This window comes from Pseudorca crassidens, chromosome 6, assembly GCF_039906515.1.
Source record: "Pseudorca crassidens isolate mPseCra1 chromosome 6, mPseCra1.hap1, whole genome shotgun sequence".
NCBI lineage: Eukaryota > Metazoa > Chordata > Mammalia > Artiodactyla > Delphinidae > Pseudorca > Pseudorca crassidens.
Genome location: NC_090301.1, coordinates 127,771,267 through 127,792,007, shown reverse-complemented (window position 1 = coordinate 127,792,007; position 20,741 = coordinate 127,771,267). Strand labels below are relative to the sequence as shown.

Below are 20,741 nucleotides of genomic sequence, written 5' to 3'. Positions count from 1 at the left end.
CTCTGTCATCTTGAAGGTCCCATGTCCCTCTCCATTCTTTTTTTTTTTTTTTTTTTTTTTTGCGGTACGTCGGCCTCTCACTGTTGTGGCCTCTCTCCCGTTGTGGAGCACAGGCTCCGGACGCTCAGGCTCAATGGCCATGGCTCATGGGCACAGCCGCTCTGCGGCATGTGGGATCTTCCTGGACCGGGGCACGAACCCATGTCCCTTGCATCGGCAGGTGGACTCTCAACCACTGTACCACCAGGGAAGTCCCCTCTCCATTCTTTATCTTACCAATTTGTGACAAATTGTCTTAAATATTTCCTCTACATACATTGATAACCATATCAGTGTTAAAATATTTGCTTCAAAAATCAAACATAATGTAGAAAATTCCAAAAGAGAGAGAAAATATATTGTATTTGCTCTTACTTTTCCATTTCCATTATTTTTTCACCTTCCTGATGCTCCAAAATTTCTTCTCTTAATCTTTCTTTTTTTGTTTAGAGAACTTTCTTTGGCCATTCTTTTAGGATAGGTCTGCTGGCAACAAATTCTCTGTTTTCTTTCATCTAAGGTCTTGATTTCCCCTACATTCCTGAAGGATATTTTCACTAGATAAAGGATTCAGGGTTGACAGTTCTTCCTTTCATTACTTGAAAAATATGGTGCCACTTCTGGCCTCCATGGTTTCTGTTATTTGAATTTTTCCCCCCTGTACATACATCTTCATTTTTCTCTTGATGGCTTCAAGACTTTTTCTTTGTCTTTAGTTTTCAAAAGTTTGACTACAGTATATCTTGGCGTAGGTTTCTTTGGGTTTATCTTCTTTGGGTTTTACTAAGCTTCTTTGATGTGTAGATATATGTGTTTTCTCCAATTTGGGGAGTTTTCAGCCATTATTTCTTCAAACACTTTTTCAACTACATAGTATTTCTCTTCTCCTTCTGGGATTCTCATTACATGAAGATTATATCTTTTGTTATAGTCCCACAGGTCTCTGAGGGTCTGTTAATTTTTTTCCTCTTTTGTTTGTATTAGGTAATTTCTATTGTTCTAACTCCCAGTTCATTGGTTCTTTTCTGTTTCCTCCATTTTGCTATTGAGCCATCTATTGAATTTTTAGTTTTGCTATTGTGTTTTTCAGTTCCATTTGGCTCTTCTTTGTTGAGGCTTTCTATTTCTTTGCTGAGACTTTCTAGTTTTTCATTTGTTCCAAGTGTCTCTGTTATTGCCTGTTGAACCATTTTCATTTTAGCTGTCTTAAAACTCCTTGTCAGATAATTCCAACATCCCTGTCATCTTAGTGTTCTCATCTATTTTCTTTCAAGTTGATATTTCCTTGGTTATCACTGTAACAGGGGATTTTGATTGAAACTTGCACATTTCAAGTATTATGAGGCTCTAATTCCTATTTAAACTTTCTGTTTAGCTGGTTTCCTCTGACACCATTCCAGCAGAAGGGCCTAGTACTGCCTCATTGCTGCCAGGTGGGATTAGAAATCCAAGTTCCCCACTTGGCCTCAGTTGATATCATGGTAGGGAAGGATTCCTTGTTATTTCTGGGTGGTGGTGTGGGAGATCTGGCTCCCTACTGGGCCTCTGCTGATACCTTCCTGGATGGGAGGGATAAGGTCACCTCATTACTGCTCCTCATGTGGCCTGCAGGGACACAGTTGTGACATGGCCTCACTACTGCAGTGGTGAATGTTCGTTTTGTCTACTTGGCCTGCTCTGACACCTCACCAAGGAGGTGTTTCTCTTACTGCAAGGTGGGGCTGAAGTTCAGGTTCCCCACTCTTGGTCTCCACCTACCTGGTGCGGGGTGTGCATAAGGAGGAGGTTGGACTCCCTAGCACCCAGCAGGGATGAATGTCCCAGCTCCCTATTTTCCTTCTCTGACCACCTCAGTGGGAATGGGGGACCGGGCCCCTTATTACAGCCTGGTGAGCCTGGGAGTTTAGGCTCACCACTTGGCCTTTGCTGTCTGGATAAATGTGGGTCTACAGTGTTTGGCTTCAGTAGAGTAGTGTCTAAACGTTTTCTATCCTACTAGGCTGCCGCATTCATATTCCTTTGGCTAGAGAGGGCAGGCTTTTCTTGGGGCTTTTTTGGTCTACATCTGTTGGTGTTTTCAGGTTGCTGACATCTTCAGCACCCTGTCTGGGATATATGAGACATGATAAAAATCCAAGGACACAGCCTCACTTCTGTGTCATTTCTTGGGTCCCTAACTTGTTTGCCACCTTCTGTCCACCTTTCAGAGTCTTCTTATGCTTGTTTTATATAAAATGTCAGGTTTTTCATTGTACTTAGCAGGAAGAAGAGGGAAAAGTAATTCTACTCTATGTTCCTGGGAGCATAAGTCCTGAGATGTACTTTTTTAGTGTTGATAGTATGTTTGCATGCTAGCCTGAATGATTTTGGAGAGAAGGAGGAAAAAATGTAACGTAGTAGTTTGAACAGGTGAGAGTGGGTGGGCTCCATTGTACCCAGTAGGGCTACAGGCAAGCGTGTCCTTGGAAGGCTGGGTACTTCAGCCTCTGGTTAGCTTCTCAGCATGTCTACCTCCCATGTAACCAGCTTCTGTGGTTGTGTACTCAGAGCAGCTTCCATTTCCTTCTTGGACCCTGGCTGATTCCATCAGTGAAGGAAGAAAGAGGCAAATTCAGTAGCTGAGACTAGAAAGGAGGGAAGGTATACAGGGATTTAGGGAGGGAGGTGGAGGAGAGCAGGAGTGAAAATTGACTTGGGAGATGCAGTAGGATTGCTGGGCAGTGCTGGGACCCACTGAGAACCCTGCATGTGGAGGCCAGGTGAGAACAGCAGCAGCACCCAGGGTTCTCCTTGGCCACATTCAGCCACGTAAGTGGAGGCTCAGAGTGGGCAAGTCAGGTTTGGGGTCTTGCCACGTGACAGATAGACTCCAGGGTGGCCCCCCATGATCCCCACTGTCTGGCATTCACACTCTTGTGTGATGATCCCCTGCCGTGGAGTGAGGGTGGGACCTTTAACTGGCTTCCAACCCATAGAATATGGCAAGGGTGATGGATGGGATGTTACTCTTTGACGGCTACATTACATGAAATTCTTCCTTGTTAGTTGACTCGCTCTGGAGACTCTTGCTATTCCTTGATGAAGTGAACAGACCTGTTGGGGTTCACATGGCAAAGAGCTGCAGGAAGCCTGTAGGAAGTGAGGGTGGTCTCCAGCCGACAACCAGCAAGCAGCTGGGTCCTCAGTCCTGCAGCCACTGGGAAGTGAATTCTGTCAGCACTGAGTGATCTTGGAAGCTGATTCCCAGCGCAATGACACTTGAGAGCCTAAGCAGAAGACCCACCTAAGCCTGCCACAGCGACCCCTGAGCCACCAAAACTCTGAGATTATAAATGTGTATTATTTTAAGCTACTTATTTTGTGGTAATTTATTATGCAGTAATAGAAAACTCATATATCTGGTGAACTTGACAGAATGTAGGAGGAGGCAAATAAAAGGAGGGTGTTTGCTGGACCACAGAATCTCAACTGGGAAAGGGGAGTGAGGACGTGTTGGCTGACATGGGAGCAGGCAAGTGCTGGAGAGGCACTCACAAAACTGAGAGCCCAGGGTGTAGATGGTGAAGCCAAAAAATAACAGCAAGTGTAGCAGTGGGTGGGAGGGATGGGGAGAGAGAGAGAGAGACCATAAGCTGGGGCCCAAATCATTGAAGAATGAAGGTGGGACCTGGCCAGGAAGATAGTAGTCAGTGTAGTAAAGGTTGGGTGGTGTATTCCAATGGCAGCTGGAGTACGTTAGGGAGGGGAGAAGATGGCAGTGGAGAGCTAAGAGGATAACTCTGTTAAAGGGAGAGAGTGGGACCCAGTGTGTGATGAAAATGTGGGGTCCCTTGTTCAAAAAGCAGGAAAAAGTGCCGTTAACAGTCCTACAATATAAAAGATTTTCCTTTCTTCCAGTCTCTTGACTTGTCCTGGTGTTTTAAATTGCTATTCTAAGTAAAGAAAAATTAAAAATTTAAATTATTAGCATACATTTTATTATTCATCTGTATATTGCACAACATCAGTTTAAAATACAAATATGAGAGCATTTAACTTGTAGGTGGAATCATGGAAGTCACACAAGTTGTATTTTCGTGTAGTTCAAATGTGCATATGGAGTTTATTCTTACCAGGTGATGGAAACATTGCGTGAAACTAACTCTAATATTTTTGTTTTGTCTTTTGATACAAGTACATTCTATCAACACTCTCTGCCACCTTCTTACTGATGAGTAAATCATCTTTTCAATGTAAGTGGTGGGTTAAAGTAGGGAAATCACAGCAATAAGAAAATAGTAGGACTTCCTTGGTCATTTGTGTCTCTTCAAAAGCTGTTGCCTTTCTGTATTTAAAGTAAATTCTTGTTCCATCAGAAAGTGTGGGCTTTTGGGCTGTGAACATCCCCCACCCCCACTTACTCAGTTGTAGACATAACACACTGACCTTGTACCTGCTTGGACTCCCACACATCCTGGGTCCTCCAGAATTTGTGATCATGGGACATTGCGAGCCTCTGTGAATTGGGTGACAAGGAGTGGTGGACCCATGAATTGTACTCACTTCACCCAAATGTAAACAAATAAAATGGTAACGGGTTAAAACATAATCCCAAAAGCAGGACACCATAACCTTGCAAGTATGGTGATTTTTCTCATTTTTGTAATAGGTATTATTATTTTCTCATTGCAAAAGTATTAATTTTCTAGATGCAGATATCATTAAAGCTGTAGCCTAGACAAAGACAAAGAAGAAAGCCGGAATCATCTGTACCTCCGCCACAAAAAGGTAGCCATACTTTAGAGGCTGTGTCTTTTTGGTTTTCTGTTCTATGTATATTCTAGGTACATATTTATTTCAAGAGATATATCCCAGTGTATCAATGGCGTTTACTATATTTTAAACATTTCCCAATGTCAGTATCTCTAGAGGATATTTATGTTTGCATAGTATTTCCTACTATGCACATATCACAATTTACCTAACTAATGCTCTGTTGTTGAATAGTTAGGTTACTGCTAGTGTGAAATGTGCTAAAATGTTCATTCTTGGAGATGAACATACACTTTTTTCCATATATTAGATGCTGAGACATGGGAAGGGCCTTGTTATAAGAAGTGTTTCTACTGTACCATTCAGTAGTATGAATTCCCCAAGATAAAAATGATATTCACAGTTTGCTTTTTATCAACAGTGGTTTCTTTCTGGCTGACTCTAGTGAGAAGAGTGGCAACAGAAACATGCACCTAGAGAACAAAGATGGCAGGCTGACTTCTGGTATGCTGGAGATAGAGATACATCAGACATCAGCTCCCATGAGTGCTGGCTTGGGAGGGCCGGGGCTGGTGGGACTCAACACCAGCAACCATAGGCCACAGCAGGGAGACAGCAAGGCAGACTCCCTGAACGCCTACCCCAGTGGGGCAGCTGGGCAGAGCTGCTGGGCTCCTGTGGACCAGAATTTTGGCTCATTCCTCGCGAAGTGGAGGTGAGTTTAAAACAATTTTATCTTGTGAATGTGGAATTTACAAATACTGGGTTTTCTTGAGCATAGTTCTCTCACATTTTTTGTGGGAAAAATTTCCAGATATTCTGCAAGAATCTTTCCAGCATTAGATCACTTTCCTGACCTGTTTTGAATGAATGCTACTTCTAAAATGCGGCTAATGTAAATCCAAAAGATAATAAAAATAGAAATAAGATCAGTTACATCACCTGTGTAAGTATTTTCTTAGAGCTATTAAAATCAGGGTATAGGTACACAGAAAGCAGGAAGGAAGAGTGTGTTAAGTTATCTAGTGCCATGCAACAAACTCCAAAATTCAGAATCTTAAAACAACACATGTTTATTTTCTCACAGTTTTGTGAGTCAGGAATCTGGGCATGGCTTAGCTGGGTCCTCTGCTCAGGGTCTTTTACAGGCTGAGAACAAGTGGTCAGCTGGGGCTGGCTGACCACGGTTCAAGTGGGCAAGGTCTGCTTCCAAACTCGTCTGTGTGATTGTTGGCTGGCCTCAGTTCCCCCCGGGCAGATGGACTGAGGTTCTCAGTCCCTTGTCAGGAGGCCTGCTCCATCGGGGCAAGCATGAGAGACAGTTCTTTGTAACCTAATCACAGACGTAACTCCCCATCACTTTTGCTGTGTGGGCCCATACTGAAGGGGATGGGATCACACAAGGGTGTGAACACCTGGAGTGGATCACTGGGGGCATGTCAGAGGCTGCCTGCCACAAAGGTAGAGGAGAGGAGGAGAGAAAAATCGTGAAAGACTAAATGGACCAAAAAGATGACTCGTGTTTTCTATAGAAAACTATGTATGGAGCCCTCCTAGGTTATCTGTATCTTCTCATTGTTTACAACTGATCTGAAAACTGATGACAATGCAAATGATTCTCATCCCAAGAAATACATTTGAAGTGTGTCTGATGGAATGAATTGTCCAGTTTTACACTGATTTTTCAATTCAGTTCAACATTTCTAATTGCCCATATATGTGTGGTTTCTTTTTCTTATTGGTTTCCTGTAATTAATGAGTTAAATAAAATATTTGATATGTGTTCATGTCACATATGTATGGCAGTCATGATTTTATCTTCTTTTTATACTTACAGTTTTATTGAGATAAATTGACATATAACACTGTGCAGGTTAAAGGTGTACAGCACGATAATTTGACTTACATACATCATGAAATGATTACCACAATAAGTTTAGTGAACATCTGTCATCTCATATAGATACAACATTAAAGAAATAGAAAAAAATTGTTGTCCTTGTAATGAGAGCTCTTAGGATTCATTCTCAACAACTTTCATATACAACATGCAGCAGTGTTAGCTATAGTCATTGTGTTGTATATTACATCCCTAGCACTTATTTATCTTGTAACTGGAAGTTCATACTTTTTGACTATCTTCATCCAATTCCCCCTCCCTAAGCCCCTGACTCTGGTAACCACAAATCTGATCTTTTCTGAGTTTATTTTTTGAAGTATAGTTGACCTACCATACCATGTTAGCTCCTCATCCACAACATAGTGATTCAATATTTCTATATATTTCAAAATGATCACCACAAGGGTAGATACGATCTGTCACCATACAAAGATATTACTTAGTTATTGACTGTATTCCCCATGCTGTACATTTAATACTGTGACTCATTTATTTTGTAAGTGGAAGCTGTACCTCTTAATCTTTCTCACCTGTTTCTCTCTTCTCTCCACACCCCTCCGTCTGGCAACTAACAGTTTGTTCTATCTGTGACTCTTTTTCTGTTGAGTTATATTTGTTCATTTGTTTTGTTTTTCAGACTCCACATATAAGTGAAATCATACAGTACTGGTCTTTCTCTGTCTGACTTATTTCACTTAGCATAATACCCTCTAGGTCCAACCATGTTGCTGCAATTGGCAGTACTTCATTCTTTTTTATGGCTGAGTAATATTCCATTGTATGTATATGTGTGTATATATGCATACACACCACATCTTCCTTTTTCAGTCACCTATTTTTGGGCACTTAGGTTGCTTCCATATCTTTTTTTTTTAAATAGATTTGAATCTCCTTTTATTTTTATTTATTTATTTACTTTTACATCTTTATTGGAATATAATTGCTTTACAATGGTGTGTTAGTTTCTGCTTTATAAAAAAGTGAATCAGTTATACATATACATATGTTCCCATATCTCTTCCCTCTTGCGTCTCCCTCCCCCCCACCCTCCCTATCCCACCCCTCCAGGCGGTCACAAAGCACCGAGCTGATCTCCCTGTGCTATGTGGCTGCTTCCAACTAGCTATCTACCTTATGTTTGGTAGTGTATATATGTCCATGCCTCTCTCGTGCTTTGTCACAGCTTACTCTTTCCCCTCCCCATATCCTCAAGTCCATTCTGTAGTAGGTCTGTGTCTTTATTCCTGTCTTACCCCCAGGTTCTTCATGACATTTTTTCCCTTAAATTCCATATATATGTGTTAGCATATGGTATTTGTCTTTCTCTTTCTGACTTACTTCACTCTGTATGACAGACTCTAGCTCCATCCACCTCACTACAAATACTCAATTTTGTTTCTTTATATGGCTGAGTAATATTCCATTGTAAACATGTGCCACATCTTCTTTATCCATTCATCCGATGATGGACACTTAGGTTGTTTCCATCTCCGGGCTATTGTAAATAGAGCTGCAATGAACATTTTGGTACACGACTCTTTTTGAATTATGGTTTTCTCAGGGTATATGCCCAGTAGTGGGATTGCTGGGTTATATGGTAGTTCTATTTGTAGTTTTTTAAGGAACATCCATACTGTTCTCCACAGTGGCTGTATCAATTTACATTCCCACCAACAGTGCAAGAGGGTTCTCTTTCCTCCACACCCTCTCCAGCATTTATTGTTTCTAGATTTTTTGATGATGGCCATTCTGACTGGTGTGAGAGGATATCTCATTGTAGTTTTGATTTGCATTTCTCTAATGATTAGTGATGTTGAGCATTCTTTCATGTATTTGTTGGCAGTCTGTATATCTGCTTTGGAGAAATGTCTATTTAGGTCTTCTGCCCATTTTTGGATTAGGTTGTTTGTTTTTTTGTTATTGAGCTGCATGAGCTGCTTATAAATTTTGGAGATTAATCCTTTGTCAGTTGCTTCATTTGCAAATATTTTCTCTCATTCTGAGGGTTGTCTTTTGGTCTTGTTTATGGTTTCCTTTGCTGTGCAAAAGCTTTTAAGTTTCATTAGGTCCCATTTGTTTATTTTTGTTTTTATTTCAATTTCTCTAGGAATTGGGTCAAAAAGGATCTTGCTGTGATTTATGTTATAGAGTGTTCTGCCTATGTTTTCCTCTAAGAGTTTGATAGTGTCTGGCCTTACATTTATATGTCCTTTATTATGTTGGGGAAAGTTCCCTCTATGCCTACTTTCTGCAGGGTTTTTATAATAAATCAGTGTTGAATTTTGTCGAAAGCTTTCTCGGCATCTGTTGAGATGATCATATGGTTTTTCTCCTTCAATTTGTTAATATGGTGTATCACATTGATTGATTTGCGTATATTGAAGTATCCTTGCATTCCTGCAATAAACCCCACTTGATCATGGTGTATCATCCTTTTAATGTGCCGTTGGATTCTGTTTGCTAGTATTTTGTTGAGGATTTTTGCATCTTTGTTCATCAGTGTTATTGGCCTGTAGTTTTCTCTTTTTGTGACATCCTTGTCTGGTTTTGGTATCAGGGTGATGGTGGCCTTGTAGGATGAGTTTGAGAGTGTTCCTCCCTCTGCTATATTTTGGAAGAGTTTGAGAAGGATAGGTGTTAGCTCTTCTCTAAATTTTTGATAGAATTCACCTATGAAGCCATCTGGTCCTGGACTTTTGTTTGTTGTAAGTTTAAAATCACAGATTCAATTTCAGTGCTTGTGATTGGTGTGTTCATATTTTCTATTTCTTCCTGATTCAGTCTTGGCAGGTTTTGCTTTTCTAAGAATTTGTCCGTTTCTTCCAGGTTGTCCATTTTATTGACACAGAGTTGCTTGTAGTAATTGCTCATGATCTTTTGTCTTTCTGCAGTGTCAGTTGTTACTTCTCCTTTTTCATTTCTAATTATTTTGATTTGAGTCTTCTCCCTTTTTTTCTTCATGAGTCTGGCTAATGGTTTATCAATTTTGTTTATCTGCTCAAAGAACCAGCTTTTAGTTTTATTGATCTTTGCTATTGTTTCATTCATTTCTTTTTCATTTATTTCTGATATGAGCTTTATGATTTCTTTCCTTCTGCTAACTTTGGGGTTTTTTGTTCTTCTTTCTCTAATTGCTTTAGGTGCAAGCTTAAGTTGTTTATTCGAGATGTTTCCCTTTTATTTAAAGTAGGATTGTATTGCTATAAACTTCCATCTTAGAACTGCTTTTGCTGCATCCCATAGATTTTGGGTCGTCGTGTCTCCATTGTCATTTGTTTCTAGGTATTTTTTAATTTCCTCTTTGATTTCTTCAGTGATCACTTCATTATTAAGTAGTGTATTGTTTAGCTTCCATGTGTTGGTATTTTTTATGGATCTTTTCCTGTAATTGATATCTAGTCTCACAGCATTGTGGTTGGAAAAATACTTGATACAATTTCAATTTTCTTAAATTTACCAAGGCTTGATTTGTGACCCAAGGTATGATCTATCCTGGAGAATGTTCCATGAGCACTTGAGAAAAATGTGTATTATGTTGTTTTTGGATGGAATGTCCTATAAATATCAATTAAGTCCATCTTTTTTAATGTAATCTTTAAAGCTTGTGTTTCCTTATTTATTTTCATTTTGGATGATCTGTCCATTTGTGAAAGTGGGGTGTTAAAGTCCCCTGTTACTTTTGATTTCCCCTTTTATGGCTGTTAGTATTTGCCTTATGTATTGTGGTGCTCCTATGTTGGGTGCATAAATATTTACAGCTGTTATATCTTCTTCTTGGATTGATCCCTTGATCATTATGTAGTGTCCTTCTTTGTCTCTTCTAATAGTCTTTATTTTAAAGTCTATTTTTTCTGATATGAGAATTGCTAATCCATCTTTCTTTTGGTTTCCATTTGCATGAAATATCTTTGTCCATCCCCTTACTTTCAGTCTCTATGTGTCTCTATGTGTGAAGTGGGTCTCTTGTAGACAGCAAATATATGGGTCTTGTTTTTGTATCCATTCAGCCAATCTGTGTCTTTTGGTGGGAGCATTTAATCCATTTACATTTAAGGTAATTATCGATATGTATGTTCCTGTTCCTATTTTCTTAATTGTTTTGGGTTCATTATTGTAGGTCTTTTCCTTCTCTTGTGTTTTTTGCCTAGAGAAATTCCTTTAGCAGTTGTTGTAAAGCTGGTTTGGTGGTGCTGAACTCTCTCAGCTTTTGCTTGTAAGGTTTTAATTTCTCCATCAAATCTGAATGAAATCCTTGCTGGGTAGAGTAATCTTGGTTGCAGTGTTTTCTCCTTCATCGCTTTAAATATTTCCTTCCAGCCCCTTCTGGCTTGCAGTGTTTCTGCTGAAAGATCAGCTCTTAACCTTATGGGGATTCCCTTGTGTGTTATTTGTTGTTTTTCCCTTGCTGCTTTTAATATGTTTTCTTTGTATTTAATTTTTGACAGTAGATTAATATGTGTCTTGGCGTATTTCTCCTTGGATTTATTTTGTATGGGACTCTCTGTGCTTCCTGGACTTGATTAACTATTTCCTTTCCCATATTAGGGAAGTTTTCAACTATAATCTCTTCAAGTATTTTCTCAGTCCCTTTCTTTTTCTCTTCTTCTTCTGGAACCCCTATAATTCGAATGTTGGTGCATTTAATTTTGTCCCAGAGGTCTCTGAGACTGTCCTCAGTTCTTTTCCTTCTTTTTTCTTTATTCTACTCTGCAGTAGTTATTTCCACTATTTTATCTTCCAGGTCACTTATCCGTTCTTCTGCCTCAGTTTTTCTGCTATTGATCCCATCTAGAATATTTTTCATTTCACTTATTGTGTTGTTCATCGTTGCTTGTTTCATATTTATTTCTTATAGGCCCTTGTTAAATGTTTCTTGCATTTTGTCTATTCTATTTCCAAGATTTTGGATCAACTTTACTATCATTATTCTGAATTCTTTTTCAGGTAGACTGCCTATTTCCTCTTCATTTGTTAGGTCTGGTGGGTTTTTATCTTGCTCCTTCATCTGCTGTGTGTTTTTCTGTCTTCTCATTTTGCTTATCTTACTGTGTTTGAGGTCTCCTTTTTGCAGGCTGCAGGCTCGTAGTTCCCGTTGTTTTTGGTGTCTGTCCCCAGTGGCTCATGTTGGTTCAGTGGGCTGTGTAGGCTTCCTGGTTGAGGGGACTAGTGCCTGTGTTCTGGTGGATGAGGCTGGATCTTGTCTTTCTGGTGGGCAGGTCCACGTCTGGTGGTGTGTTTTGGGGTGTCTGTGGACTTATTATGATTTTAAGCAGCCTCTCTGGTAATGGATGGGGTTGTGTTCCTTTGTTGCTAGTTGTTTGGCATAGAATGTCCAACACTGTAGCTTGCTGGTCGTTAAGTGAAGCTGGGTGCTGGTGTTGAGATGGAGATCTCTGGGAGGTTTTCGCCATTTGATATTATGTGGAGCTGGGAGGGCTCTTGTGGACCAGTGTCCTGAAGTTGGCTCTCCCACCTCAGTGGCACAGCAGTGACTCCTGGCTGCAGCACCAAGAGCCTTTCATCCACATGGCTCAGAATACAAGGGAGAAAAAGTAGAAAGAAAGAATTAGTAGAAGTAGAAAGAAAGAAAAAAAGAAAGAAAGAAGGAATGAAAGAAAGGAGGGAGGGAGGGAAGGAGGAAGGAAGGAAGGAAGGAGGGAAGGAAAGAAAAAAGAAAGAAAGAAGATAAAGTAAAATAAAATAACGTAAGATAAAATATAATAAAGTTATTAAAAAATAATTATGAAGAAAAAACATTGAAAACAAAACAAAACAAAACAAAAAATGGACGGGTAGGACAAATGGTGGAAGCAAAGCTATACAGACAAAATCTCACACAGAGCATAACATACAAACTCACAAAAAGAGAAGAAGGAGAAAAAGTCACAAATCTTGCTGTCAAAGTCCACCTCCTCAATTTGGGATGATTCATTGTCTATTCATGTATTCCACAGATGCAGGATACATTGACCACTGTAACTAATGCTGCAATGAACATAGGAGTGCATATGTCCTTTCAAATTAGTGTTTTCATTTTTTCCATATATATTCCCAGGAGTGGAATTGCGTTATCATATAGTAGTTCTATTTTTAGTTTTTAAAGGAGCCTCCATACTGTTTTCTGTAGTGTCTGCATCATTTTACATTCCCACCAACAGTGTATGAGGGTTCCCTTTTCTCTACATCCTTGGCAAGGTTTGATATTTATAGATTTTTTGATCATAGCTGTTCTGACAGGTCTGAGATGATATCTCATTGTGGTTTTGATTTGCATTTCCCTGATGATGAGTCATGCTAAGCATCTTTTCATGTGTCTATTGACCATCTATATGTCTTATTTGTAAAATTGTCTATTCAGGTACTCTGCCCATGTTTTTAATTGGTTGTTTTTTGTTTTCTGTTTTTTTTTTTTTTTGATGTTGAGCTGTATGTGCTCTTTCTATATTTTGGATATTAACCCCTTATTTTGATATACCATTTGCAAATATCTTCTCCCATTAAGTAGGTGGACATTTTGTTTTGCTGATAGTTTCCTTCACTGTGGAAAAGGTTTTTAATTTGATGTGTACATTGTTTTTTGCTTTTGTTTCCCTTCTCTGAGGAGACACATCCCCCAAAATATTGGTAAGACGGATGTCAAAGAGCATACTGCCTATGTTTTCTTCTAGAAGTTTTATGATTTTGTGTCTTACATTTAGCCTTTAATTCATTTTGAATTTGTTTTTGTATATGTTGTGAGAAAGTAGTCTAGTTTTGTTATTTTGCAGGTAGCTGTCCAGTTTTCCCAATACTATTTATTGAAGAGCCTGTCTTTTCCCTGTTGTATATTCTTGACACTTTTGTCATAGATTAATTGCCCATGTAAGTGTGGGTCCATTCTGGGCTATCTCTTCTGTTTCATTGAGCTATGTATCTTTTTTGTGTGTGCCAGTACCATGCTGTTTCGATTGCTGTAGATTTGTAGTATAGTTTGAAATCAGGGAGTGTGATACCTACAGTTTTGCTCTTTTTAAAGATTGTTTTGGCTATTTGGGGTCTTTTATGTTTCCATACAAATTTTAGAATTATTTGTTCAAGTTCTGTGAAAAATACTGTTGGTATTTTGATAGGGATTGCACTGAATCTGTAGATTGCTTTGGGTAGTATGGTCATTTTAACAATATTAATTCTTCCAATCCCTGAGCACAATATACTTTTCCATTTGTTTTTGTCATCTTGACTATCTTTCATCAACATCTTCTAGTTTTACCTTCTTGTTTAGAGTTATTCCTAGATATTTTATTCTTTTTGATGCAATTGTAAATGGGATTGTTTTCTTGCTTTCTCTTTCTGATAATTTGTTGTTAGTATAAAGAAATGAACAGATTTCTATATATTAATTTTATATCCTGCAACTTTACCAAATTCATTGATGAGCTCGAGTAGATTTTTGGTGGTGTATTTAGGATTTTCTATGTATTGTATCATGTCATCTGCAGTGACAGTTTTCCTTCTTCCTTTCCAGTTTGGATTTCTTCTATTTCTTTTTCTTGTCTAATTGCTATAGCTATGACTTCCAATATTTTTCTGAATAAAAGAGGCTAGAATGGACATCCTTATCTTTTTCCTGATCTTAGAGGAAATGCTCTCAGCTTTTCACCATTGAGTATGATGTTAACGGTGGGCTTGTCATATGTGGCCTTTATTATGTTGATGTATGTTCCCTCTATACTCACTTGTTTCAGAGTTTTTTTTTAATCATGAATAGATGTTGAATTTTGTCAAAAGCTTTTTCTGCATCTATCAAGGTGATAAGATGATTTTTGTTCTACAATTTTTTAATGTGGTATATCACTTTGATTTGTGGATAATGGGCCATCCTTGCACCCCTGGGATAAAACTCATTTGATCATCATGTTTGATCCTTTTAATATATTGTTGAATTCTGTTTGTAATATTCTGTTGAGGATTTTTGCATCTATGTTCATCAGTGATATTGGCTTGTAATTTTCTTTTTTTAAAAAAAGAAGCTATCTTTGTCTCGTAGAAAAAGTCCAGAAGCGTTCCTTCCTCAGCAGTTTTTAAGAAGAGCTTGAGAAGGGTAGATGTTAATGCTTCTTTAAATGTTTGGTAGAATTGACCCATGAAGCCATCTGGTCATGAATCATTGTTTGTTGGGAGTTTTTAAAAATTGCTAATTCAGTTTCATTACTGATAATTTATCTGTTCATATTTTTTATTTCTTCCTGATTCAGTCTTTAGAGGTTGTACATTTATAGGAATTTGTCCATTTCTTCCAGGTTGCCCATTTCATTGTTTGTAGTAATCTCTTATGATCCTTTTTTTTTTTTTGTGGTACACGGGCCTCTCACTCTTGTGGCCTCTTCCGTTGCAGAGCATAGGCTCCGGACGTGCAGGCTCAGCAGCCATGGCTCATGGGCCTAGCTGCTCTGCAGCATGTGGGATCTTCCCGGACGGGGGCACAAACTCGTGTCCCCTGCATTGGCAGGTGGACTCTCAACCACTGAGCCACCAGGGAAGCCCTCTTATGATCCTTTGTATTTCTGTAACTTCTTCCTTTTCATTTCTGATTTTATTGATTTGTGCTCTCTCTGTTTTTCTCTTGATGAGTTTGGCTAAAGGTTCATCAATCTGTATATATATATATATATATATATATATATATATATATATATATATATATATACATGCTTATTTTAAGTTACTGATTTCTTAAGTTTGAATGCTTTTTTTTGTGTGTGTGTGTGGTATGCAGGCCTCTCACTGTTGTGGCCTCTCCCGTTACAGAGCACAGGCTCTGGATGTGCAGGCGCAGCGGCCATGGCTTCACGGGCACAGCCGCTCCGCGGCATGTGGGATCTTCCTGGACCAGGGCACGAACCCGTGTCCCCTGCATCTGCAGGCGGACTCTCAGCCACTGCGCCACCAGGGAAGCCCTGAATGCTTTTTAACAACCCTGCATTTTTACTCCCTCTCAATATTTACTGTTCTTTTTTTTTTTTTTTTCTGTGTGTGTGGTATGCGGGCCTCTTACTGTTGTGGCCTCTCCCGTTACAGAGCACAGGCTCTGGACATGCAGGCTTAGCGGCCATGACTCACGGGCCCAGCCGCTCCTCAGCATGTGGGATCTTCCCTGACTGGGTCATGAACCCATGTCCCCTGCATTGGCAGGCGGACTCTCAACCACTGTGCCACCAGGGAAGCCCAACATTTACTGTTTTTGACATCAGATTTTACATCCTTTTGTTTTGTGTACCCCTTAACTACTTACTGCAGACATAGATGATTTTACTGCTTTTGTAAACTCCTACTATCTTTATAAGTGGTTGATCTACTACCTTAACTGTATACTTGCCTTTGTCAATAAGATTTTTCCTTTGGTAATTTTTATATTTCTAGTTGTGGCCTTTTCTTTTCTGCTTAGAGAAGTCCCTTAAATGTGGTTTGCTGGTACTAAACTCTTCTAGATTTTGCTTGTCTGTAAATCTTTTGATCTCTTCATCAAATGTGAATGAAAGCCTTGCCAGGTACAGTATAGTTGGTTGTAGGTTTTTCCCTTTCATCACTTTGAATATATCAAATCACTCCCTTCTGGATTGCAGTTTCTGCTGAAAAATCAGCTGATAGCCTTATGGGAGTTTCCTCATACATTACTAGTTATTTTCCCTTGCTATTTTTATTACTCTCTCCTTATCTTTAATTTTTGTAATTTTAATTATAATGTATCTTGGTGTAGATCACTTTGGGTTGATCTTATTTGGAACTTTCTGTGCTTCCTGGACCTGGATGTCTGTTTCCTTTCCCAGGTTAGAAATGTTTTCAGCAGTTATATCTTCAAATAAGTTCTCTGCCCCTTTCTCTTTCCTTCTTCTTCTGGGACCCCTATAACGTGAATGTTTGTTAGTATGCTTGATGTTGTCCCAGGAGTCTCTTAAACTGTTCCATTAATAAATTTTTCTTTTTTCTGTTCAGCTTGCATGATTCTCATTACTTTTCCAGTTCACTGACCTGTTCCTCTGTCTCATCTAATCTGCTGCAAAACTCCTTCTTGTGTATTTTTTATTTAAGTTATTGTATCTTTCAGCTCTGTTTGGTTTTTCTTTATATTTTCTAAGTTTTTGGTAAACTTCTCACTGTGTTTATCCATTCTTCTGAATTTGTTGAGCATCTTTATGGTCATTTCCATGGAAACTCTATCAGGTAGATTTTTTATCTCCACTTTGCTTTGTTCTTCTGGTGCTTTATTTTATTCCATCATTTGGAACATGTTCCTCTGTCACCTTATTTTACCTAATTCTCTATTTTTATTCCTATGCATTAGATAGAATGGTTACATTTTTGTATCTTGGAGAAGTGGCCTTATGGAAGAAATGTTCTGTATGTCTCAGCAGGGCACTCCCCTCTGGTCATCAGAGCTAACTACTCTAGTGTTGCCCCCTATGTGGGCTGTGTGGGTCCTTCTGTTGTGATGGGCTGACTACTGTGGGTCGTCTGGTGGGTGTCTGGCCCCTGGTCTGGTTGGTTGCTAGGCCCTGCCTTTTGCAAAGGATTCTGGCAGCTGATGGGTGGGGCTGTGTCACAAAGTGGCTGGCTGCAGAGCCCAAATGGTTGCAGGGCTAGTGCTGCAACCACTGCTGCTCCTACTGCTACCACAGCCACAGCCAAATTTGAAGCAAATGGAGGGCCAGAGGAGCCAGATGAAGATATGGGAGTTGTTGTTCTCTTTGACTAATCACCAAAAAGCAACCAACTCAGCCAGCTTTATTTGTGAAATAAGAAAATAGAGGCTTATTTCTCTTAAAGAAAAAAAAAATGTCAAGGGTCCTGGATCTAGTGTCAGCCTATTGGTGGGCTGGGCTGGGCTTGTGGGGCTCCTGGAGCTGGTATCAACCTGCTGGTGGGTGGGGCTTAGGGGAGCGTGTCCCAGGGCTGGTGCCAGACTGCTGGTGGGTATACCAGGGTGCTGGGGTCTCTGGCTTCAGGACTCTGGGGGTCCCAGGCTTCAGGACTCTTGGGGTCCCAGAGTTGGTGTCAGTCTGCTGGTTGGCCAAGCTGGATCCTGGGGTCTCTGGCTACAGAGCCCAGGGGGTTCTGGAGCTGGTGTCAGCTCTTTGGTAGGTGGGTCCAAATCCTGGTGTGGCTAGCTGAGGGGCCCAAGCTGTTCCAAAGCTGGTGTCGGCTTATTGGTGGGCAGGGACAGGGTCCTGGGCATTCTGGGGTAAGTGCTGGCTCTCAGTTTTTTGGTGGAGCTGCTTACCAATGTCTCTGGCCCTAAGGCCTGGGTGTCCTGGAGCTGGTGTTGGCCTGCTGGTGAGTGGGTCTGGGTCCCAACAGTCCACAGTGGTCTTGGGGCTAGTGCTGGTATGCTGATGCGTGGGTCCATGTTCTGTGCCCTCTCGTGGGTGGGGTTGTGTCCTTGGGTGGCTGGAAGGTCCTAAGGCAGTGGGTCTGCTGGTGGGTGGGGGTGTGTCCCCACCCAGCTGGTTGCTTGGCCTGAGGTGTCCCAGTACTAGTGTCAATAGGCTGGTGGGTGAGACTCGGTCCTGGTGCTTATAAGCTGGAAGGAGGATTCCAAAGTGATGCTTACCAGCACCAATGTCCTCATGGCAGAGTGAGATCCCCAAAAGCTCTTCCACCCACATCTATGTCCCCAGGGTAAGCTCCAGTTACCTCCTTCCTCTCCAGGAGGCTCTCCAAGATCTGCAGGTCTGTCTGACACAGGCTCCTTTCAAATTACTGCTTCTGCCCTGGATCCTGGAGCATGTGAGGTTTTGTGCATGCCTTTTAAGAGTGGAGACTCTATATTCCACAGCTCTCTGACTCTCCTGAAGGTAAGCCCCACTGGCCTTCTGGGGACTCATCTTCCTGGTGCAGCTGGGGGGCCTGATGTGGGGCTCAGACCTCTTGTTCTTTGTGGGGAACCACTGCAATTGTAATTATCCTCCATTTGTGGTTGCCCACACAGGGGATACTGCATCTCCACCCCTCTTATCCATCTTGTGGTTGCTTTTTCATATCTTTAGTTGTAGAAGATCTTTTCTGCCTTCAATTCTTTCTTACTGATAGTTGCTCTATAAATTGTTATAATTTTGGTGTTTCCGTGGGAGGAGGTGAGCTCAGAGTTTTTCTACTATGCCATCCTCCCCAGCTCTGATTTTGCTCTCTTTTAACAATAATCCTATAACAGAGGGAATAAACAACAAAAAATAGAGAAAGCAGACTTCATTCTGGTGGCACCCTGACCCTTATGTTTGGGATTCTGAACCTCCTCTTGTAGCTGCAGCCCTGGAACTCTGCAGGATACTTCTTGATGCTGCTTTCCCCCGTTCCTCACTGAAGAATTCCACCCCTTTGCTACTTGAGGCCTCCAAGTGAGAGGAATAAATTGCTTATACATTTTAAATGACATAGACCAAACAAAACTGCCAAGTTAAAGATGAATGAATTTTTCTAATATGCTAGTTTTCTTCATAGAAAAAGTAAACAATGTTTCACACAGCCTCCCCCATTTCTTCACTCCCTTTCTCATTCCCTTATCTAAATATAGCATGGTTTTGAATCTCAAATCCCAGAAAACTTTGAATGAATTCTTTCTTTTATTATAAAATAGCACATAAGATCTGATATGGATTAAATGTAGTATATTATCAGACTGAATTATGTGACATGACCAGTTCATCTGTCATGAACTGATTACTGTTTTTACTATTAACAAGCCAAAGTAAATAAATTGTTAAAAATTTGGAAATTGAAGGGGAAAAATGATTTTACAACAATTATTACTATCTACTGGCATTTACCTGTATTCCCTTCTGGCCTTCTCCCATATGTAATATGTATTTTTACATTTTTGTGCTCATAGTAAACGTCATTTTATATTTCTTTTATGTAATTTTATATTATAAATACTATTAGTGTTGTTACATATTGTCCAAAGCTATTATTTTATATATATGTATTTCATTGAAATACAGTTGTTTTACAGTATTGTGTTAGTTTCAGGAGTACAACTTAGAGATTCAATATCTTTACAGATTATATTCCATTATAGGTTATTACAAATAATGGGTATAATTCTCTGTGCTATACAGTAGTTTGTAGCTGTACCATTTTATAGTCCCACCGACAGTGTACAAGTGTTCCCTTTTCTCCACATCCTGGCCAACATTTTTTATTTGTAGACTTTTTGATGACAGCCATTCTGGCAGGTGTGAGGTGATATCTCATTGTGGTTTTGATTTGCATTTCTTTAATAGTTAGTGATATTGAGTTTCTTTCCATGTGCGTGTTAGCTATCTGTATGTCTTCTTTGGAAAAATGTCTATTTAAGTCTTCTGCCAATTTTTTTATTGGATTTTTTTTTTTTAATATTCAGTTGTACGAGCTGTTTGTGTATTTTGGATATTAATCCCTTGTTAGTACCATCATTTGTAAATATTTTCTCCCATTCTGTATGTTGTCTTTTCATTTTGTTGTGCAAAAACTTTTAAGTTTGATTAGGTCCTATTTATTTATTTATTTATTTATTGCGGTACACGGGCCTCTCACTGTTGTGGCCTCTCCCGTTGTGGAGCACAGGCTCTGGACGCGCAGGCTCAGTGGCCATGGCTCACGGGCCCAGCCACTCCATGGCATGTGGGATCCTCCCGGACCGGGGCACGAACCCGCGGTCCCTGCATCGGCAGGTGGGCTCTCAACCACTGTGCCACCAGGGAAGCCCTATTTTTGTTTTTATTAATTAATTTATTTTTGTCTTGGGAGACTGATTTAAGAAAATATTACTATGATTTATGTCTGAAAATGTTTGGCCTATGTTCTCTTCTAGCAGTTTTATGGTGTCATGTCTTACGTTTAGGTCTTTAAACCATTTTAAGTTCATTTTTATATATGGTGTGCGGAAGTGCTCTAATTTCATTGTTTCACATGTGGCTGTCCAGTTTTCCCAGCATCACTTGTTGAAGAGACTGTCTTTTCTCCATTGTATATTCTTGCTCCTTTGTCATAAATTGACTGTAGGTGAGTAGGTTTATCTCTGGGACTTCTAGTCAGT

At 39.9% G+C, this 20,741-nt stretch overlaps 1 protein-coding gene across 5 annotated transcripts in view; it reads left to right on the top strand.

Moving 5' to 3' along the window:
* Positions 1-20,741, top strand: part of OCA2 (OCA2 melanosomal transmembrane protein) — a 257,209-nt gene that overhangs the window by 17,483 nt on the left and 218,985 nt on the right. For 2 of the 5 annotated variants that reach the window (XM_067739915.1, XM_067739910.1), the window contains exons 2-3: positions 4,728-4,806; positions 5,237-5,506. In XM_067739915.1, coding sequence (XP_067596016.1) covers positions 5,259-5,506 — 248 coding nt within the window. In that variant the 5' untranslated portion in view covers positions 4,728-4,806; positions 5,237-5,258. Of the gene's footprint in view, positions 1-4,727; positions 4,807-5,212; positions 5,507-20,741 lie in introns of all 5 variants that reach the window. The other 3 variants (XM_067739912.1, XM_067739914.1, XM_067739913.1) reach the window with 3 other exon arrangements.